Source organism: Polyodon spathula, chromosome 3 (assembly GCF_017654505.1).
Source record: "Polyodon spathula isolate WHYD16114869_AA chromosome 3, ASM1765450v1, whole genome shotgun sequence".
Lineage (NCBI taxonomy): Eukaryota > Metazoa > Chordata > Actinopteri > Acipenseriformes > Polyodontidae > Polyodon > Polyodon spathula.
The window spans coordinates 47,027,699-47,048,184 of NC_054536.1; the positions used below are offsets into that span (position 1 = coordinate 47,027,699).

A 20,486-nucleotide genomic window follows, 5' to 3' on the forward strand; every position below is an offset into this window, starting at 1 on the left:
GTGCGTTTGCAGCTTTACCACTACCAACATGGCGTATCTTGTCTACCAAGACAAAGAGGAAATGGCACACTAGGATGATGGGAATGGTGAGGTCCAGAGAGACTTATGATCGCCTGTTGGTGCATGTACCAGGATAACAATGGCACAATTTGAATTTATAGGTAAGAAAATACCTACGTTGCATGTCAAGTAACCATATGCTTATGTGTAAACAAAAGTAAATAAATAATGAAGTGTAAATAAACTAGAAATAGTGATTTAAAAGTATACTGGTCGATACTCAGAAGGAGTGCATTTTGGTGAGCAGGCCGGATGACCTGCACAATTTGACAAACCATTCATTCGTCATTGTTTTCAGGAACTGTTCTGTCTTGTTCGACCAAACGAGCAGCCTCGAATTTCAAAAACCTATTCCTGTCTTGTCGATCAGCGGAACCTGTCCGGGGTTTGTGTGTCTCTCGAAATGATAAAGTTAAACACGTGTATTTTTGAAACACAAGAACTGATTAATAGATGCAATTTAATAGATTGCTTACAGTACAACGATATGGAAGGTTTTTTTTTTTTTTAAACCGATTATATCTGCAAATTAATGAGCATTTCATAGAAAACGTGTAACGCCATTAACTTTTTTCGGTAGGTTATAAAGTTCTCGTGTCCTTTGTTAAGCTAATGTGTATGAGGTCTACTGATATTTAGTGTTACTTTTGTATGTATTTAGTTTTTGACAAATGTTATTTTTAAAGCCTATGTCATGCTGATAATATATTAAAACTTTTTTTTTTTTGGCTTGCTTTCAGACATTGGTGTCAACCTAACTGATCCAATGTTTAGAGGAATTTACAGAAGCACACAAAAACATCAAGGTTAGAGTACTTTTCTGAAAATGTGTAATTGATTAATAGGCGATTTAAAATAATTTTAAAATAGAGTGAAATCCCTCTGTTCAGACCACCAAAGGCACTGGGTACAATGGTAAGATTTTAGTAGAGTGATCTTCAGATATCTTAACATTTAAACTTTATAAGGACTAACAAGTAGTTTGAATAGTGAGCTGCTCAGAAGGGGGCCTTTGCAGTATTTTGTCAAAAGTATAACCAACAGTAGTAAGTATATTAATTGCAATATATTCATACTCAGGGGGTACTTTGGGATACACCAAAGCTGGGATATCAAGCTAGATTTTGTTACCCAATTTTGTATTTTTACTTTTACTTTTTTATTTTGCTTTTGTCTATTTGCAGATGATTTTTTACAGGTAATAGAAAGAGCTACTAAAACTGGGACCCAAAAGGTAATTATTTGTCTGGTGCATACCTGTGCAGTTCACTGTAGTTTTAAGAATTTCTACCACAATAAAATAATAACCACTTGTTTTTTAATTACCAGTTCATGATCACAGCGGGAAATCTTCAGGACAGCAAAGATGCACTACAGTTAGCACAAACAAACGGTAACCCCATTGACCAGGTTAAGTACTTGGTGATTTAGAATTTATTATAGAGTGGAGTTTTACAATTTAATAGTATTGTATAGCCTTCGCTGTAAAATCAGTATGATTGGCTATTCATTCCCTTAATTTTAAGCTTTATTTTATGTAGATCTATATAACTATCATGCATTATCATGCTGGCATTGTTTTGATAACTGGTTTCTTCTTTGTTAAAGATGCATTTTATAGCACAGTAGGCTGCCACCCAACTCGCTGTTCAGAGTTTGAACAGAACGGCTCCAATCGGTACCTTGATGACCTAAAAGAACTGGCCAGAGAAAACAGTGGCAAGGTGGTGGCAATAGGGGAGTGCGGTTTGGGTAGGTTACTCCACTCTTTTTACTCCCTATTTCAGAGCTAAAGACGCTGTTCAACAATGATATGTATATTTGACAGTTTTTTTTTACACCAAACCTGGCCAACTGCAAGAAATTTTTTTTTTTTAAGAATTATAATTTCTCCTGTTCTGAAAAAAAAACTGAACAAGCTAATATTGTAGGAGAAACCACCTAACTAAATCTCCAACATCTTAGAATAAGTAAGCCTTTCTGTCATTCAAAAACAAGTTTTGTTTCAGGTACTGCCAAGTGTTACATTCAAAATGTGGTCAGTCTTTCCAGTCACTGCATTTTAGGGGAGGGGAGGGGGTAAAGTAAATAAAACAAGATACAATGGAATAACAAGATACAAGTAATCAAACAAGCAAAACATGCCTTTGCACCAAAGAACAGCACATTTTAAAATTTTTGGTTGGATGGTATATAAACAATTATTTTTACGATTGGTTATTCATTTTACTTAACATAAGAAAGTTTACAAATGAGAGGAGGCCATTTGGCCCATCTTGCTCGTTTGGTTATTAGTAGCTTATTGATCACAGAATCTCATCAGGCAGCTTCTTAAAGGATCCCAGGGTGTCAGCTTCAACAGCATTACTGGGGAGTTGATTCCAGACCCTCACGATTCTCTGTGTAAAAAAGTGCCTCCTATTTTGTGTTCTGAATGCCCCTTTGTCTGATCTCCATTTGTGACCATTGGTCCTTGTTTCTTTCTTTTTTCAGGTCTAAATAGTCCCTTGGGTCGACATTGTTAATACCTTTTAGAATTTAAATGCTTGAATTAGGTCGCCGCTTAGTCGTCTTTGTTCAACTCTGAATAGATTCAATTATTTTTGCCTGTCTGCATATGACATGCCTTTTAAACCCAGAATAATTCTGGTTGCTCTTCTTTGCACTCTTTCTAGAGCAGCAATATCCTTTTTATAGCGAGGTGACCAGAACTGAACACAATATTCAAGATGAGGTCTTACTAATGCATTGTACAGTTTTAGTGTTATTCCCTTAATTTAGTCAACAAAAACGTCTAGGTCTTTTTCATAGATTCCTTCTCCAATTTCAGTATCTCCCATATGATATTTGTAATGCACATTTTTATTTCCTGCATGCAGTACCTTACACTTTTTTCTGTTAAATGTCATTTGCCATATGTCTGCCCAGTTCTGAATCTTGTCTAGATCATTTCCTATTTTTGTGTAGTCTACGAATTTAACAAGTTTGCTTACTATACCAGAATATAAATCATTAATGTAGATTAGGAATAGCAGAGGACCTAATACTGATCCCTGTGGTACACCACTGGTTACCACACTCCATTCTGAGGTTTCTTCTCTAATCAGTACTTTCTGTTTTCTACATTGTAACCACTTCGTGTAACGTGTTTCCTTGAATCCCTACTGCGTTCAGTTTGAGAATTAATCTTTTATGCGGGACTTTGTCAAAAGCTTTCTGGAAATCTAAATAAAGAACTTGAAGCTACTGCACAACAGGTAACTATGATGTGATAGGTGTTATAGAAACGTGGTTATCTGAGAGTGATGGGGACGAATATAATATTTGTGGGTATACACTGTATAGGAAAGACAGGCAGGACAGAAGAGGAGGAGGGGTAACGCTATACATAAGAAACAGTCTTGAAGCCCAGGTGTTAAACCTGGACAAAGAAAATAAAACCAAATCAATATGGGTCAGAATAACAGACAAAAATTCAAAAGGCATAATAATAGGAGCATGCTATAGACCGCCAGATTCAGACGGTGAGCACAATAATCTGTTATACAATGACATTAGAAATGTGTGTAGCAAAGGAGAAGCCATACTAATGGGGGATTTCAACTTCCGCCAAATAAAATGGGAAAACCCGGTGGGTAGGACGAAGGATGAAATAAAAATGGTGGAAATGACAAATGACTGCTTCATAATACAATTTGTGAAGGCACCGACTAGAGGGGAGGCATGCCTTGATTTAGTCTTTTCAAATAAAGAAGATAGAATAACTAAAACAGAGGTCAGAGAACCACTGGCAAACTCAGACCACAACATGGTCTCATTTGAAGTGTTTTTTAAATCCCCAAAAGAAATGACTAAAGCTAAGGTTTACAATTTTAGAAAAGCAAACTATGAAGGTATGAAACAGAGACTAACAGAAGTAGATTGGAGTAAAATAGAGAACACCCACAGAAGAAGGATGGTTGTTCTTCAAAAATGTAGTACTAGAGGCGCAAAACAATTACATCCCTAAAGTAGACAAATCTAAATGTAAAACTAAATTGCCAAAATGGTTTAATAGATCAATTAAAAAAAATATTCAGCGAAAAAAGGCACTTTACAGAGCATTAAAAAAGGACCAAAAAGAAAGTACGCAGAAAGAGTACACAGAACTGCAAACGCAAGTCAAAAAGGAAGTTAGAAAGGCCAAGAGAGAAATAGAAATAAACATTGCTAAGGGAGCTAAAACCAATTCCAAAATGTTTTTCCAATATTACAACAGCAAGAGAACATTCAAAGAGGAGATTAAATGTTTAAGAGATACAAATGGCAAAATCGTAGATGAAGAAAAAAAAATAGCAAATATATTAAATGATTACTTTTCACAAGTTTTTACAAAGGAAGATACTGACAACATGCCCCACATGTCATCCAGTTCCTATCCAGTTTTAAATAACTTTAGCATAACTGAGGCAGAAGTGTTAAAGGGACTAGGAGCTCTTAAAATAAACAAATCCCCTGGGCCGGATGAGATCCTCCCAGTAGCACTCAAAGAAATGAAAGAAGTAATTTACAAACCGCTAACCAAGATCATGCAGCAGTCTCTTGACACAGGGGTGGTACCGACAGATTGGAAAATTGCAAACGTAATACCGATCCACAAAAAGGGAAACAAAACTGAACCAGGTAACTACAGACCAGTAAGCCTGACTTCTATTATATGCAAACTTATGGAAACTATAATAAGATCCAAAATGGAAAATTACCTATATGGTAACAGGGTCCTGGGAGACAGTCAACATGGTTTTAGGAAAGGGAGATCGTGCCTAACTAACTTGCTTGATTTTTTTGAGGATGCAACATCCATAATGGATAATTGCAAAGCATATGACATGGTTTATTTAGATTTCCAGAAAGCTTTTGACAAAGTCCCGCACAAAAGATTAATTCTCAAATTGAACGCAGTTGGGATTCAAGGAAACACATGTACATGGATTAGGGAGTGGTTAACATGTAGAAAACAGAAAGTACTGATTAGAGGAAAAACCTCAGAATGGAGTGTGGTAACCAGCGGTGTACCACAGGGATCAGTATTAGGTCCTCTGCTATTCCTAATCTACATTAATGATTTAGATTCTGGTATAGTAAGCAAACTTGTTAAATTTGCAGACGACACAAAAGTAGGAGGAGTGGCAAACACTGTTGCAGCAGCAAAGGTCATTCCAAATGATCTAGACAAGATTCAGAACTGGGCAGACACATGGCAAATGACATTTAGAGAAAAGTGTAAGGTACTGCACGCAGGAAATAAAAATGTACATTGTAAATATCATATGGGAGATATTGAAATTGGAGAAGGAATCTATGAAAAAGACCTAGGAGTTTTTGTTGACTCAGAAATGTCTTCATCTAGACAATGTGGGGAAGCTATAAAAAAGGCTAACAAGATGCTCGGATACATTGTGAAAAGTGTTGAATTTAAATCAAGGGAAGTAATGTTAAAACTGTACAATGCACTAGTAAGACCTCATCTTGAATATTGTGTTCAGTTCTGGTCACCTCGCTATAAAAAAGATATTGCTGCTCTAGAAAGAGTGCAAAGAAGAGCGACCAGAATTATTCCGGGCTTAAAAGGCATGTCATATGCAGACAGGCTAAAAGAATTGAATCTGTTCAGTCTTGAACAAAGAAGACTACGTGGCGACCTAATTCAAGCATTCAAAATTCTAAAAGGTATTGACAGTGTCGACCCAAGGGACTTTTTCAGCCTGAAAAAAGAAACAAGGACCAGGGGTCACAAATGGAGTTTAGAAAAAGGGGCATTCAGAACAGAAAATAGGAGACACTTTTTTACACAGAGAATTGTGAGGGTCTGGAATCAACTCCCCAGTAATGTTGTTGAAGCTGACACCCTGGGATCCTTCAAGAAGCTGCTTGATGAGATTTTGGGATCAATAAGCTACTAACAACCAAACGAGCAAGATGGGCCGAATGGCCTCCTCTCGTTTGTAAACTTTCTTATGTTCTTATGCTTTGCAATTATCCATTATCGATGTTGCATCCTCAAAAAAATCGAGCAGGTTAGGTAGACACGATCTCCCTTTCCTAAAACCATGTTGACTGTCTCCCAGGACACTGTTACCATATAGGTAATTTTCCATTTTGTATCTTATAGTTTCCATAAGTTTGCATCTAATAGATAAAGGAGAAACTGAAGGGTTAACCACTACACACCATAAGAACATTTTATTTTTTTGAAAATAAAATGAACTTAATACCTTAATAAATGTGGTAGGTATTAAAGCATGTACTGTGTAAGCTATAGTTTTCATTTTGTTTTGCAGATTTTGACAGACTGGAGTTTTGCCCCAAAGAAAGTCAACTTATGTAAGTAAAAACTTGATACATTACTATCCCTCAGTTTGGCCTGGTTTTAAAAAGCTTTGGTGTGTTGAAGTTCCATAAAACAATAAGAAATTAATCCTGTATATTGTTCAACTTGTCTTGACAGCTACTTTGAAAAGCAGTTTGACTTAGCAGAGGAAACAAAACTGCCTATGTTTCTCCACTGCAGAAATTCACATAAGGAATTTATTGGTATATGTGTTTTAGTTTTGGTCTTTTAAATTAAACATGTTCATGAGGAGATTCCACTTCAAAAACATTATTTTTCTTTTTCTGTTCAAAGATATAATGAAGAGAAATAGGGACCGATGTGTTGGTGGGGTGGTAAGGCTATAAATATAATAATAATACTAATAATAATGTGTTAACTCCAACAGTATATACTGTACATTTATATTTTCATAATAAAAAATAACAATATTGCTTTTAAATAAATGTGGAGTAAACAAAAACTAATTGTTCTGTAACAGGTGCATTCGTTTGATGGTACCAAGGAAGAAGCAGCAGCTATTATTGATTTGGATCTTTACATTGGTATAAATGGTTGGTAAGTTAAACAGTGGAAGGAGAGAAAGTAATTTAGGTGTCACAGTGGGCTATTACACTTGTCTACCTGCCTTTCAACGATGAAATACATTTTGGTCGTCTCAACTTTGCCCTCTTTATCATGTTCGATCAACCTTAATATAGCGCCATTCACAAAAGCAATGCCTCAAAGCACTTTACATGGCTAAAACAGAAAATACAAGCAGGAAATACAATAATCACAGTAAATGAAAATACATGAGCAGGAGAGTAAATGCATACATAAATAGACAATAAACATCAGAATCAGAAGTTTAGGTCAAAACTGAGCTGTATCTCATGGTGCTTGTCTGTTACCAGTGCTATTACCTTTGACTGCTGACCTACGTATCTGCCATGTTTACAGTATATGACTTGCATTTCATGTTTACTTCTGTGTGGTGATAAGTTATGATCAAGTATTTGTAACAAATCCTTAAGCTATTTCTAGATAAGAGCCCCCAGTTATGTGTAAACAGTACCTTGCCATAAATGATCTAGGGTGTTACCACAATACCTTCTATCTTACCATCAAATCAAGTTACACTGAACATAGGAATATATATTTTACAGTAATCGCATTCTGGCTATGAATGATTAATTCGGCATATGATTTAATCTTTTGACAGTATTCAACTTTGATTCAACTCAATGTTCTCATTACATCGGTGCTCGTTTCAACTTACACAAACAAAATGACTGTTGAAAGTAAATACATTTTATTTATAAAGTTAAAAAAATAAAAGTAGATTGTAGTAATTAGTTTTCAATGTAATAATCAAGTATTTTATGAAGTATGTTCAAGACAAATTAACCATATATTCAGGTGGAATTAAGATTCTAAATATGTTCAACGTTCAACAGTGCATTCATATTCTGTCATGTCATTCAACATTGGTTAATATTACTTCATACTCAATTTATGCACCATGGAAATTTATAAGTTATTTAACCCTTTGCAGTCCTATGTCGGCCCAGGTCTGATGTTACAATTTTCTCTTTCCAGTCCAATGTCGGACCTGTCCGCCATCATCAAAGACGTAAAGCACAGGTCTCTAGTCGTTTTTTCTCCGGAAAAAGCTGAGAAAACCTTTCAATGGCTGAGTGAGACCGATTTTAAAATAAAAAAAAAAAAAAAAAAAAAAAGCGTCTCATAGCCCCATGCATTACAGAGATAACACGGACATAGTAATGGAGTTAGCTGCTTCTGATTCCAGTGCTCAAAGAATATCACAGACATTTGCAAAGCTTTTTGAGGTGTTACAGTAATAATAAAATTATTGATCACATTTTGAGGAGTTTGGTGATGAAACGAGTGATCAGGAGAGGATTTATCAGTATGCCAGTCTATAAGGAGGTATGTGAAAAATACAGTGAACAAGGGGTGGGGCTTGGCTGTAGATACAGTACCGAGTTGTGTTTTTTGCGATTCAATGCCTTTTGAACCTGTTTTACTCTGGAAAAAAAACATTTTAAACAGCACATGTAAAATAAACAGCGTGTGTGAAATTAAGTTGAACCTGCTGAGTGCTGAATAAATTGACTGCAAAGGGTTAATTACCAGTCTTTATATGTGAAGAAAGTTGAAACAGTCTTGCAAGAAAAAAATTATATAGCTTTCTCAGCTTGGTTAAAATGTTACAATTTAGAAAGTGGAGATCTGAAGTGTAGACCTCTCCATTCATAAAGAAAAAACAAGATGGCTCTTTCTTCAGGACTCCATGTTCCACAATGCGATAGCACCACACAGGGGTTTCCTCTTGTTACCTTCAATGCAGTTTGTTGCAAACCATTCTGTCTTCCGTGTAGGTGTCATTCTTCACATTTAGCCACTTGGGACTATTTGTTCCAAAACAACCGCCGGGTTTATGCTACTGCCTAGAACAGCCAGCAGCAGTAGTCATTTTGACGGGTATATTTTAAATAGCTTCGATATGAAAATGAAACAGACTATCAGATACAACTCAAAAGAATTATTTGTGAACATCATATCTAACATTTGTATAGCAGAAACACTATTTAAATGAAAAAATAAACACAAAAGGCTCTTTTCTAAATTAATGCTTGTAATGCATGATGTAAAATATGAAAAAGTAGAAGATATTGTGTAAACTGCTATATGTACATACAAAATTGTAAAAACAAAGTAATTTACAGAACAGCTTTTCTTTCACATTAGTCTACTGCATAGCGCGACTTCAAAAAATGAAAACTATAATAAAATAAACATTTCAAAAGAAAATATTGTGTAACCAGCTATAAACTGGTTATATGTTGGCCTACGTTCAGACAGTAAAATCAAAATCTTTACTTATAAAAAAGAAAATAACTCTGTTCACATTGTGTAACGGGAATGCGCATTCAAGGAAAAATACTTCAAAGTAGCCCCCATATTCGCACAATCCACATAGGTGTAACACTTATCAACTTGACATGTGCATTTAGCACATACTACTCTTTCACACTGGGCACAGATATCAGACTTTTTTAAGTTTTATTGTATTTAGTTACCTGGCATTGTTTTCTTATGCATGTGCCACTTGATGCGCACTGTATCCGGGTTGAGCTGCGTTTCCCTGCCTCTTTGCAGCTTTCTGATCGAAATGTTTCTGCCAAAGATCCGTAACTAACATCATAAGATGATATTTTCCCCTGTGCATACATTGTACAAAACAAAGGAATTAATGGCTGCCATGTCCAGTACATTGTAAAATACAGCAACTGGACACCGGATGGTGCAGATGGTGGAAGCTCTCTTCTCACTTTGTTTACTGTACCAACCAGGATGTGTTTTTTTTTTTTTTTCTTCAACTGTTTTGCTAATTACAGTGAAATAAAAAAAAATGTCATTGGTAACATTCATCCTTTTTCCTAAGCATGGTTATATCAGCCAAAGTAACACATTGCCACCCAGTCTCCGATCAGCTGGGCAAGATTCATCTTTGCCCAGGTAGGGATAGGGTCCCCTGCTGGCCAAAACTTGATTCCAAATTTGACAGGCTTGTTTGATGTGTATTGTGTCCACCGACACTGTGCTTTTGTCGGAAACAGCTGCTTGTCCATGTATTGTTTTATGTTTAGCTTGCAACAGGCAATGCTGTTTTTAGTGAAGCCATTCCAAATTCCTCCTGCCAATGCAAATATATCATCTAGTTGACTTCAGTCAAAACTCAAAAATATCAAGATTTCTCAAAAAATTCTTGTAATAGTAATATTATAAGACACCAGACTATATGCTCACGTAGACAGTCAGACGGCAGTTCTCCAAGGAATTGATAGGATTACAATAGAGATTTGGATGACACACATCTAGACTTCAAGAGCAATATTTTATTAAAATACATACTGCTGTAAACTCAGCAGAGGTAGAGATAACAAACACGCTTGTATACATATAAAAAATAACTTATTGTAGGTTATATTGACAATAAAAGCATGTATTGTAACAAGCTGTCAAAATGACTACTTTTGGCAGTTATAGATGTAGTTCTTATAACCTTTTATTTTTGTGATTCTGACTTTCAAACATATTTAATGTATTTAGGAAAAGTCAAGAACAGACAACCACGGATCTTTAACACTAGCAGAGTAATTTAAATTTTAAAAGTGAAAACCATCGAAATGTCTACCGTTGCGGTCCCAGTGTTAATATATACACATAAAATATATATATTTAAGATTTTCTTTGTCCTATTAATCTGGTTGCCTTCTCATGTAATATGTTTTAGCTCGTTGAAAACTGAAGCAAATCTTGAAGTAATGAAGTCCATTCCAAGTGAACGTTTAATGATTGAGACTGGTAGGTAAACAAACTCGTCTTTCATTACATTATTATGTTTTAGGGATGAGCCGGTATACAGGCTCATCCCTAAAACATTCATGTACATTACGGTATTAACACCACTCCTGTAACGTTACACCACAAATATCAGAATTACGGTATACAACGGTTTGTGTTCCTATGAACAGAAAAGTAAAGGAAAATGTAATGTAATCTTGTACAGAACAAGTAAGCTTTCTCAAAACAGTGTGAGGTTATGTGTCATAAATGTCATACAACTTGCCAGACACATGAAGAAAATAAAATAGAAAAGCACTACAAAGAGCTGAAGAGAAGTTCGGTAAAGATACACAGGTTTAGCAGCTTGCATTACTGTTTTTTTCAGGATGGTTGACAAAGTGTTTGCGGGGAACTTTTCTTATACGGTGATGCAATATACAGTTTTGGTTTTTGCACTGCTTCATGGAAACGGCATTGATGCGTGAGCACTATGGCAGCTCAAAAACTGTCTATGGCAACTGGAAATGCATCATAGGATAGTCTCACAACAGCACTAAACTAAAATAGAGGCGCTAATCTGGATGAAGTTAATACATTTCCCAATATCCTTTACACTGAGGCGTTCTAACTAGGGTAGTTTGTTTTAATGAGAATGGACTTACTATGATTTTATTCTATTAAGATTTTATTCTGTTATTATGATTTTATTCTTTTATTCAGTAAAAGCTACAATAACATTTATTGTTTTATTCATAGCGGATGTAAATGTAATACAATCAGTTTATTAAATTTTTGGTGTGAACGGATTACTTTGTTTTGATAATGGTTTTGGAGGAAACTGTCAGCAAACGGTATACAAGTTTCAGTGTCTCAATAGCAGAGACAAGCCACTGATTTTCAAAGTAGTTTTGTTAGTTATTTAGTTTTCAACACAACTTAGGTAAATTATCTTTTTTGTACAGACTCATTGTAATAATCATTTGCAATGTTAATTGAACTGCAGACATAAATCCAATAACTTGCATTTTTATAATCGTTTTGCGTACGTATTTGGGTCTGTGCCAAAAAAAGTAACTCTGTTTGTGATGTAAGCAATGTGACGATCATTTAAAGTTGTTGAAACTGATGGGTGTTTTACGTTAAATAGTTTGGTTCATATTACCAGCACAGTAAGTACTCTTGAGGCATATACTATACCTAACTGTACCTACTTGTGTAATCTGTGCCTGATCATTACATTTCTGATTAAGTGAGTGTGCTGCATTTTCTTAGATGCTCCTTGGTGTGGGGTGAAGAATACTCATGCTGGTGCAAAACACGTCAAAACTACCTTCCTAACCAAGAAGAAATGGGAAGCGGGCCATTGCTTGAAGGACAGGAATGAACCTTGTCACATCATGTAAGTCAACATAAAAGTAACTCCCTTGTTACAGTATGATCATGCCACCCTTAAGACCACTGTGTCGGTATCCTTCCATATTTGGAATCTCCCTCTATTAATCCTCATGGGCTGTTCACGCTGACGCGGTGCGCATGCCGCCTCCTAGTGTGTTGCTTTGCAGTCGCCGCAGACCACTGTTCACACCAAATGAGGCGGAGGAAAGTCAGTGGACGGTCTATTATGTCACAGCTGCATGTACAGCAACAAATAGGAAGGGAAAACTGTTTTTATACTGAAAACACAAAGCTTAGGAAAAAATAAATAAAAGTAGAACTACCAGGCAGTTTTACGGCTCCCAAGCCCCAGTATCAGTACCCGTCTAAGCGCGTTTAGTTCTCAATATGCCAAGTTTAAAATCAGCAACTTCAACAGTTAAGAACATAAGAACATAAGAAAGTTTACAAACGAGAGGAGGCCATTCGGCCCATCTTGCTCGTTTGGTTGTTAGTAGCTTATTGATCCCAAAATCTCATCAAGCAGCTTCTTGAAGGATCCCAGGGTGTCAGCTTCAACAACATTACTGGGGAGTTGATTCCAGACCCTCACAATTCTCTGTGTAAAAAAGTGTCTCCTATTTTCTGTTCTGAATGCCCCTTTTTCTAAACTCCATTTGTGACCCCTGGTCCTTGTTTCTTTTTTCAGGCTGAAAAAGTCCCTTGGGTCGACACTGTCAATACCTTTTAGAATTTTGAATGCTTGAATTAGGTCGCCACGTAGTCTTCTTTGTTCAAGACTGAACAGATTCAATTCTTTTAGCCTGTCTGCATATGACATGCCTTTTAAGCCCGGAATAATTCTGGTCGCTCTTCTTTGCACTCTTTCTAGAGCAGCAATATCTTTTTTATAGCGAGGTGACCAGAACTGAACACAATATTCAAGATGAGGTCTTACTAGTGCATTGTACAGTTTTAACATTACTTCCCTTGATTTAAATTCAACACTTTTCACAATGTATCCGAGCATCTTGTTAGCCTTTTTTATAGCTTCCCCACATTGTCTAGATGAAGACATTTCTGAGTCAACAAAAACTCCTAGGTCTTTTTCATAGATTCCTTCTCCAATTTCAATATCTCCCATATGATATTTACAATGTACATTTTTATTTCCTGCGTGCAGTACCTTACACTTTTCTCTATTAAATGTCATTTGCCATGTGTCTGCCCAGTTCTGAATCTTGTCTAGATCATTTTGAATGACCTTTGCTGCTGCAACAGTGTTTGCCACTCCTCCTACTTTTGTGTCGTCTGCAAATTTAACAAGTTTGCTTACTATACCAGAATCTAAATCATTAATGTAGATTAGGAATAGCAGAGGACCTAATACTGATCCCTGTGGTACACCGCTGGTTACCACACTCCATTCTGAGGTTTTTCCTCTAATCAGTACTTTCTGTTTTCTACATGTTAACCACTCCCTAATCCATGTACATGTGTTTCCTTGAATCCCAACTGCGTTCAGTTTGAGAATTAATCTTTTGTGCGGGACTTTGTCAAAAGCTTTCTGGAAATCTAAATAAACCATGTCATATGCTTTGCAATTATCCATTATGGATGTTGCATCCTCAAAAAAATCAAGCAAGTTAGTTAGGCACGATCTCCCTTTCCTAAAACCATGTTGACTGTCTCCCAGGACCCTGTTACCATATAGGTAATTTTCCATTTTGGATCTTATTATAGTTTCCATAAGTTTGCATATAATAGAAGTCAGGCTTACTGGTCTGTAGTTACCTGGTTCAGTTTTGTTTCCCTTTTTGTGGATCGGTATTACGTTTGCAATTTTCCAGTCTGTCGGTACCACCCCTGTGTCAAGAGACTGCTGCATGATCTTGGTTAGCGGTTTGTAAATTACTTCTTTCATTTCTTTGAGTACTACTGGGAGGATCTCATCCGGCCCAGGGGATTTGTTTATTTTAAGAGCTCCTAGTCCCTTTAACACTTCTGCCTCAGTTATGCTAAAGTTATTTAAAACTGGATAGGAACTGGATGACATGTGGGGCATGTTGTCAGTATCTTCCTTTGTAAAAACTTGTGAAAAGTAATCATTTAATATATTTGCTATTTTTTTTTCTTCATCTACGATTTTGCCATTTGTATCTCTTAAACATTTAATCTCCTCTTTGAATGTTCTCTTGCTGTTGTAATATTGGAAAAACATTTTGGAATTGGTTTTAGCTCCCTTAGCAATGTTTCATTTCTATTTCTCTCTTGGCCTTTCTAACTTCCTTTTTGACTTGCGTTTGCAGTTCTGTGTACTCTTTCTGCGTACTTTCTTTTTGGTCCTTTTTTAATGCTCTGTAAAGTGCCTTTTTTCGCTGAATATTTTTTTTAATTGATCTATTAAACCATTTTGGCAATTTAGTTTTACATTTAGATTTGTCTACTTTAGGGATATAATTGTTTTGTGCCTCTAGTACTACATTTTTGAAGAGCAACCATCCTTCTTCTGTGGGTGTTTTCTCTATTTTACTCCAATCTACTTCTGTTAGTCTCTGTTTCATACCTTCATAGTTTGCTTTTCTAAAATTGTAAACCTTAGCTTTAGTCATTTCTTTTGGGGATTTAAAAAACACTTCAAATGAGACCATGTTGTGGTCTGAGTTTGCCAGTGGTTCTCTGACCTCTGTTTTAGTTATTCTATCTTCGTTATTTGAAAAGACTAAATCAAGGCATGCCTCCCCTCTAGTGGGTGCCTTCACAAATTGTGTTAGGAAGCAGTCATTTGTCATTTCCACCATTTCTATTTCATCCTTCGCGCTACCCACCGGGTTTTCCCATTTTATTTGGGGGAAGTTGAAATCCCCCATTAGTATGGCTTCTCCTTTGCTACACACATTTCTAATGTCATTGTATAACAGATTATTGTGCTCACCGTCTGAATCTGGCGGTCTATAGCATGCTCCTATTATTATGCCCTTTGAATTTTTGTCCATTATTCTGACCCATATTGATTCGGTTTTATTTTCTTTGTCCAGGTCTAACACCTGGGCTTCAAGACTGTTTCTTATGTATAGCGCTACCCCTCCTCCTCTTCTGTCCTGCCTGTCTTTCCTATACAGTGTATACCCACAAATATTAAATTCGTCCCCATCACTCTCAGACAACCACGTTTCTGTAACACCTATCACATCATAGTTACCTGTTAGTGCAGTAGCTTCAAGTTCTAGAATTTTGTTTCTGATACTTCTAGCATTTAGATAAATACATTTAATGGTTGTCTTACCTGAGTTGTTGTTCTTGTTTTGATGCGGTCTCCCTTCTGTTTTTTTGTTGATTTCTCCCCCCTTCCTTTCTAGTTTAAATGCTTCTGAACCTGCTCGAGGATCTTTTCTCCAAGTAGACTGGTTCCCTTGTTATTTAAATGCAGTCCATCCCGTCTATACAGATAGTCCTCGTTGTGGAATGTGGTCCAATGATCAAGATAGGTGAAGCCTTCCCGTGTGCACCACATCTTCAGCCATGCGTTTTGATTAATTATTTCCAGCTGTCCATATGGTCCTTTGCAAGGTGCCGGTAGTATACCAGAAAATACCACAGTTTTGGTTTTCTCTTTTAATTTCCTTCCTAGCTCTCTGAATTTGTTTTGCAGGGATTTTGGTCTGTCTCTTCCAATGTTGTTTGTACCGATGTGGACGACTACTTCCGGATCGTCTCCTGTTCGTTCTAGGAGCCTGTCCACGTTCTCAGTGATGTGCTTGACCGAGACTCCTGGAAGGCAGCACACTTGTAGTAAAGGGGTCCAAACTGCGAATTGAACTTGCTGTGTTTCTCAATATGGAATCCCCAACAATCATGACCTCCCTTCTTTTTGCTGTCTGGTCACCACTGTCAATGATTGTTTGTTGATTGTTGGAGCAGGCAGACAGCTTATCTTGAAAGGCTAAGAAACCGACACTGTCTCTAGGTGAAATATAAAAAAAGTTTGCTAAACACTCCCATGCAATAATCTAAATCAATGAACATCAATGAGAAAATAATAAAGACGGCCGGGAAGCAACAATTACTTGCAACTTGTATTGCATCGTAAATATCGGGGACCGTATACAGCAGCACAGCACAGATGAGACATGGTGTTGCTCTTTACTATGCAATAAGTTATTGTTATTTTTATGTGCCCCTTGAGTCAAATTATTGCATTTTCTAATTTTCTAAACAGTAAAAATGCATATTGAAAATTACTACTAATAATAATAATAATAATAATAGTAGTAGTAGTAGTAGTAGTGTGGATCCATTATACTTACAAATCCTAAAGAGGCTCCAATCCATCTTCAAATGTGCTGAATCAGCGCTCTCCAACCCAGAAAGTCATTTTTGCCATCACTTTCACTATTGTCCATCTCCTCCAAAACTTCAAAAAGACTGAATCGACGACTTTGGGATGCTTTGGAACACTGCTCGCCATTTCGTTCGAGTTTATAAATTTTACAAAATGAAAAATGATCAGAAAACGGTAAAAAACCTTGATCCTATGTGCATAACACTGCGCACTGGCTTGCACATATGTGACTTGTTTACGAACGCACATCAATTACTCTTCAATGGATTAGACTACAAACAAAGTCAAGGTATGAATGGAAAGATTATGACCTCCCCTACAACGTGATCACTGAGATTTCACCATCAACAGATACATGCAAGGCCAGAGCAGCCAAACGCAGATGATCGGAGTTGTTTTTGAACCGTGAGGTACTAGACACATTGTGAAGGGAATAGCTCAGCGGTGAAATGGCGAATTCAAAAAATTACTTGCTGTTTGACGGTTGTGTTTCTTGCTAAGATTTATGGGATTATTTTGTTAGGTTGCTATCATTGTTTACAATTGTTTTTTTTTTTTTCCTTTACAGTCAAGTACTGGAAATCATGGCAGCAGTTAAAGAGGAAGACCCCTTTGAGCTGGCAAACACAATGTACAACAACACAATGAAAGTCTTCTTTCCAGGCAGTTGATTTGGACTTACCTTTCACCCTGACATTTGAGTCAAGGTAATGGCTTCAAAAAACATTTTGCCGATCAGGTGGTTCAACTTTAACTTTGACACCAGCACAAAACTCTGTTTTTAGATATTGTAGATATTGAGATGCACCCTGTACCAAAATACATCCCAAGACTAAATGTACTGCACATTTCTTATTTATGAGATGAATTAAACTATTAACTCCTGGAGCACTAAAAAAAGGATGCTTTAATCTAGCCATCAACTGTTTCTTTATGAATTCAGCATCCCCACTTTCTAGTAAGGAGACCTTACTGGAAAATATTGTTTCATATCTGTAAACCTATTCTGTTAAAAAAGAGAGTCATGAAGTAAAGGGTTTTGAGGAGGCAGACAAAGAACACCTGTGATGTCTAAGTGAAATTTGATTCGCTGTTCTTATTGAAAGGCATGGTTAGCTCATTTAGAATTCTGGGGTGTTATCAGAAACAGGTTCACCGTCTCCCAGGTGTTCCTGGAAGAGCAATTTGTGCAGAAAACCACCAACAGACATGCGCAGTTGTTCTACACAGGCCCTCTTAAACAATGTTGTGCCATATTTTTCGTGAGACCCTAAGATTAGATTTTTTATTAAGTTACAATTCTCAATAAGACGTCAATTCTGCAAAATACAGAAATTGTTTTGGACCAAAAGTTAAGGAAGTCTGGAATCTTCAAACAACATCAAACAATGTACACGTTAAACCATGCATGCTTGAAGTTGTAAATGTTTCATGTAAAAAAAAAAAAAGACCACTCAGTAAAATTGTGTAGATTCATGGATGTCAAGTCTCAAGCTTTACCCATAAACACACGGTTTTTCATAATTTTGAGTTAATTTTCAATGGATTCTCAAGTTTGTTATTGTTTGCGAGGCTGCAAAACCCTTTACATGATACAGCAGTAATCAAATACAACTGTCCAAGCGTATTATTTCATTTTGGCGGGAGGGGGTTCACCATGAAGAGGTCATCATTCTATATTTTGTAGCTGCTAAGCAAACTCCTCTCATTTTATTTAGTAATCGGCAATTACTTTTATTATTTTCCCCTCAATTTGGCATGTCCAATTATATATAGGCTCAGCTCATCGCTACCATCCCCAGAGCAACAGCATCGGAAGACAGCGCGGCTCTGGGCAGCTTACTGGCAAGCCCGCAGGCGCCCGGTCAGACTGCAGGTGTCGCTGGTGCGCGGTGAGCCAAGGACACCCTGGCTGAACTAAGTCCTCCCCCAGCAATATGCACCAACCACTGTGTTCGTGCCACTTGTTGCCAAGTTTTAAGTGATGCTGGAGTTGAAGACAGTCGCATTATTTCAGTTTCTGGACACAAGCTCAAACTCAGTCTTAAGCAGTACACGACAAACACGGATGATGCAAAAATAGGAAATAAATACATTTCTTCCCAAGTCCCCACCGGTTGCAACAGCAATGCCTAGTAATACTTTTCTTAAACCAAATCAGAGCAACTGTTTCAACTCTTCAGTTACTAACGACGCTTCAGGACACTTACATGCTAGTAGTGCAAGCTTTGCACCACTAGCCTGAAAAAACAGCACAGATCGTCTACTGTAGGTCAGTTACGGTCGATCCTGGACCAAACCATTATTAAATGGGGAGAAGGGAGGTTGAATGTTATATTTAATGAAAGTAAAAGTTATTTTCACTGTAAAAATATGTGTGTCTAATCCTAAAAGATTGTGATTTATAATAAGTTAATACATCGTGTGGAGGGTCTCTCATTGTATTCTTGTGCATGCTTCACTTCGTGGTCCTCTTGCCTAAACTGCGCAAGATGACATCTCTTATACAAGAGACACCCAACACATGACGTATTAACGTATTATAAATCACACACACAAGGATTAGCCTTGTTGTCTCAAACTGTCAGTTTGTCTCCACAAGCCTTCTGTGTTTCTGTACACCACGTCATTGCTTGGAGAGAGCCGAGACTGGCTTTTGAGAGCGGGAAATGGAGCCACCTAACAGTAAGATGCTGAAGATGTATTCTTCAAGATTTTTACCACAATGGACGACACAGTTTGACTGTATGTATTTATGGGGGGGGGGGGGGGGGGGGTGGTATGCTTACTGTAACATTTGTGTCTGTTACAGTAAGGTGGCGGCATCAGGTGTGTATGATCTGATAATGTACTTCAGAACAAAATTGCACTGTGACAACCTTAAGCAGAAACAGACGAATAAGTTGATAATGTCATACATTCACCAGAAACCAGCATCAACAACCGAACCGGGCACGAAGGCAGAGATTTTGTTTTGTCAGTTTGTTGCGGAGCACAACCTGCCAGCAGCTGTCTTTGATCATTTTACTGATCTTGTAGCCAAAATGTTCCATGACATTAAAATTGCACAGCAGTTCAAGTGCAGGAGAACTAAACTGAGACAAATCTTTAAAAAGAGTATCGCCCCAGAGCTGACAACACCAGTTATTGAGAGGTGCAAAAGCAGTCCATAACTCAGTTACGATTGATTAATCAAATGACCGTAAAGGTTTGATTACACTGTGATTGGTAAGGGAAAGCGGTAAACCATGCAGCAAAAAAAAAAAAAGTATTGTAATGTATAGAATGTAAGCAGCACAGTGTAAATTTCCATCTAGACCAATCAACTGAAGTGTTGTTGTGTGACGTTATCTGCACTATGTACATTGAGAGATGGTGAAAAATACCTAACTGTCCTATGTCAGTAATGACAGGCTTCTTGCAGTATTTCATGGAGTTTTTTTTTTTTTTTTTTTTTTTTTTTTAATGTTTTTAAATTGTGGTGAGAACTCTTCGCCATGCCAGGTAAACAGTTCAGTCATGCAATGCACACTGTCTTTATAGGGTGCAGAATAACATTGTTTGGCTTAGACGTGTTTACAAAAAAAAAAAAAAAAAAAAAATTCTAAACATTAATGTGATAATAAATTTACATGTACCGCAAGGTTTCCCACTGCCAGTGTAATATGAAAAACCGCACGGTTTAACACTTTGCGCTACTGCGCCCAATGAGAAGAGGCTGGTCATTCTAGTCAGGTTATTTGAAGATGATGGCTCCACCAGCAGAATTTTAGACATGCCTGTTTGCAACATTGGAACAAGTGAAGCCGTCTTCGTTACATTGAATAAAACTTTAAGGTAAGAATATTTACTGTTACTTAAACATCCTTATAAAAAAGTAGTACATTGAAGTATACTACAAATGTACTAAGATACTAATGTTGTACTTTAAATATACTTGTATTATACTTGGGCATAGTATACTTAAGTTAGCATACTTTAAGT

The 20,486-nt window shown here is 36.9% G+C and overlaps 1 protein-coding gene across 2 annotated transcripts; it reads left to right on the forward strand.

Annotated features, from left to right (window-relative positions):
- The first annotated feature begins 53 nt into the window (after positions 1-53).
- Positions 54-20,081, forward strand: tatdn1 (TatD DNase domain containing 1). 2 transcript variants are annotated; one of them, XM_041245329.1, is made up of 12 exons: positions 54-161; positions 801-866; positions 1,245-1,294; positions 1,390-1,453; positions 1,669-1,812; positions 6,381-6,423; positions 6,548-6,633; positions 6,725-6,765; positions 6,912-6,988; positions 10,734-10,804; positions 12,059-12,185; positions 17,071-20,081. In XM_041245329.1, exons 1-12 carry the CDS (start codon positions 140-142, stop codon positions 17,171-17,173), a joined length of 894 nt encoding a protein of 297 aa, XP_041101263.1. In that variant the 5' UTR covers positions 54-139; the 3' UTR covers positions 17,174-20,081. The 2 variants fall into 2 exon arrangements, with proteins under 2 accessions (XP_041101263.1, XP_041101264.1); XM_041245330.1 differs by lacking the exon at positions 54-161 and adding an exon at positions 491-636.
- The last annotated feature ends 405 nt before the right edge of the window (positions 20,082-20,486 follow it).

Excerpts from the sequence above, each read along its gene's own strand:
- tatdn1 (XM_041245329.1), top strand. The coding sequence starts at position 140 with ATGGCACAATTTGAATTTATAG. Across the intron at positions 1,813-6,380 it reads AATAGGGGAGTGCGGTTTGG|ATTTTGACAGACTGGAGTTT; the intron begins GTAGGTTACTCC and ends TTTGTTTTGCAG. Across the intron at positions 6,766-6,911 it reads ACCGATGTGTTGGTGGGGTG|GTGCATTCGTTTGATGGTAC; the intron begins GTAAGGCTATAA and ends GTTCTGTAACAG.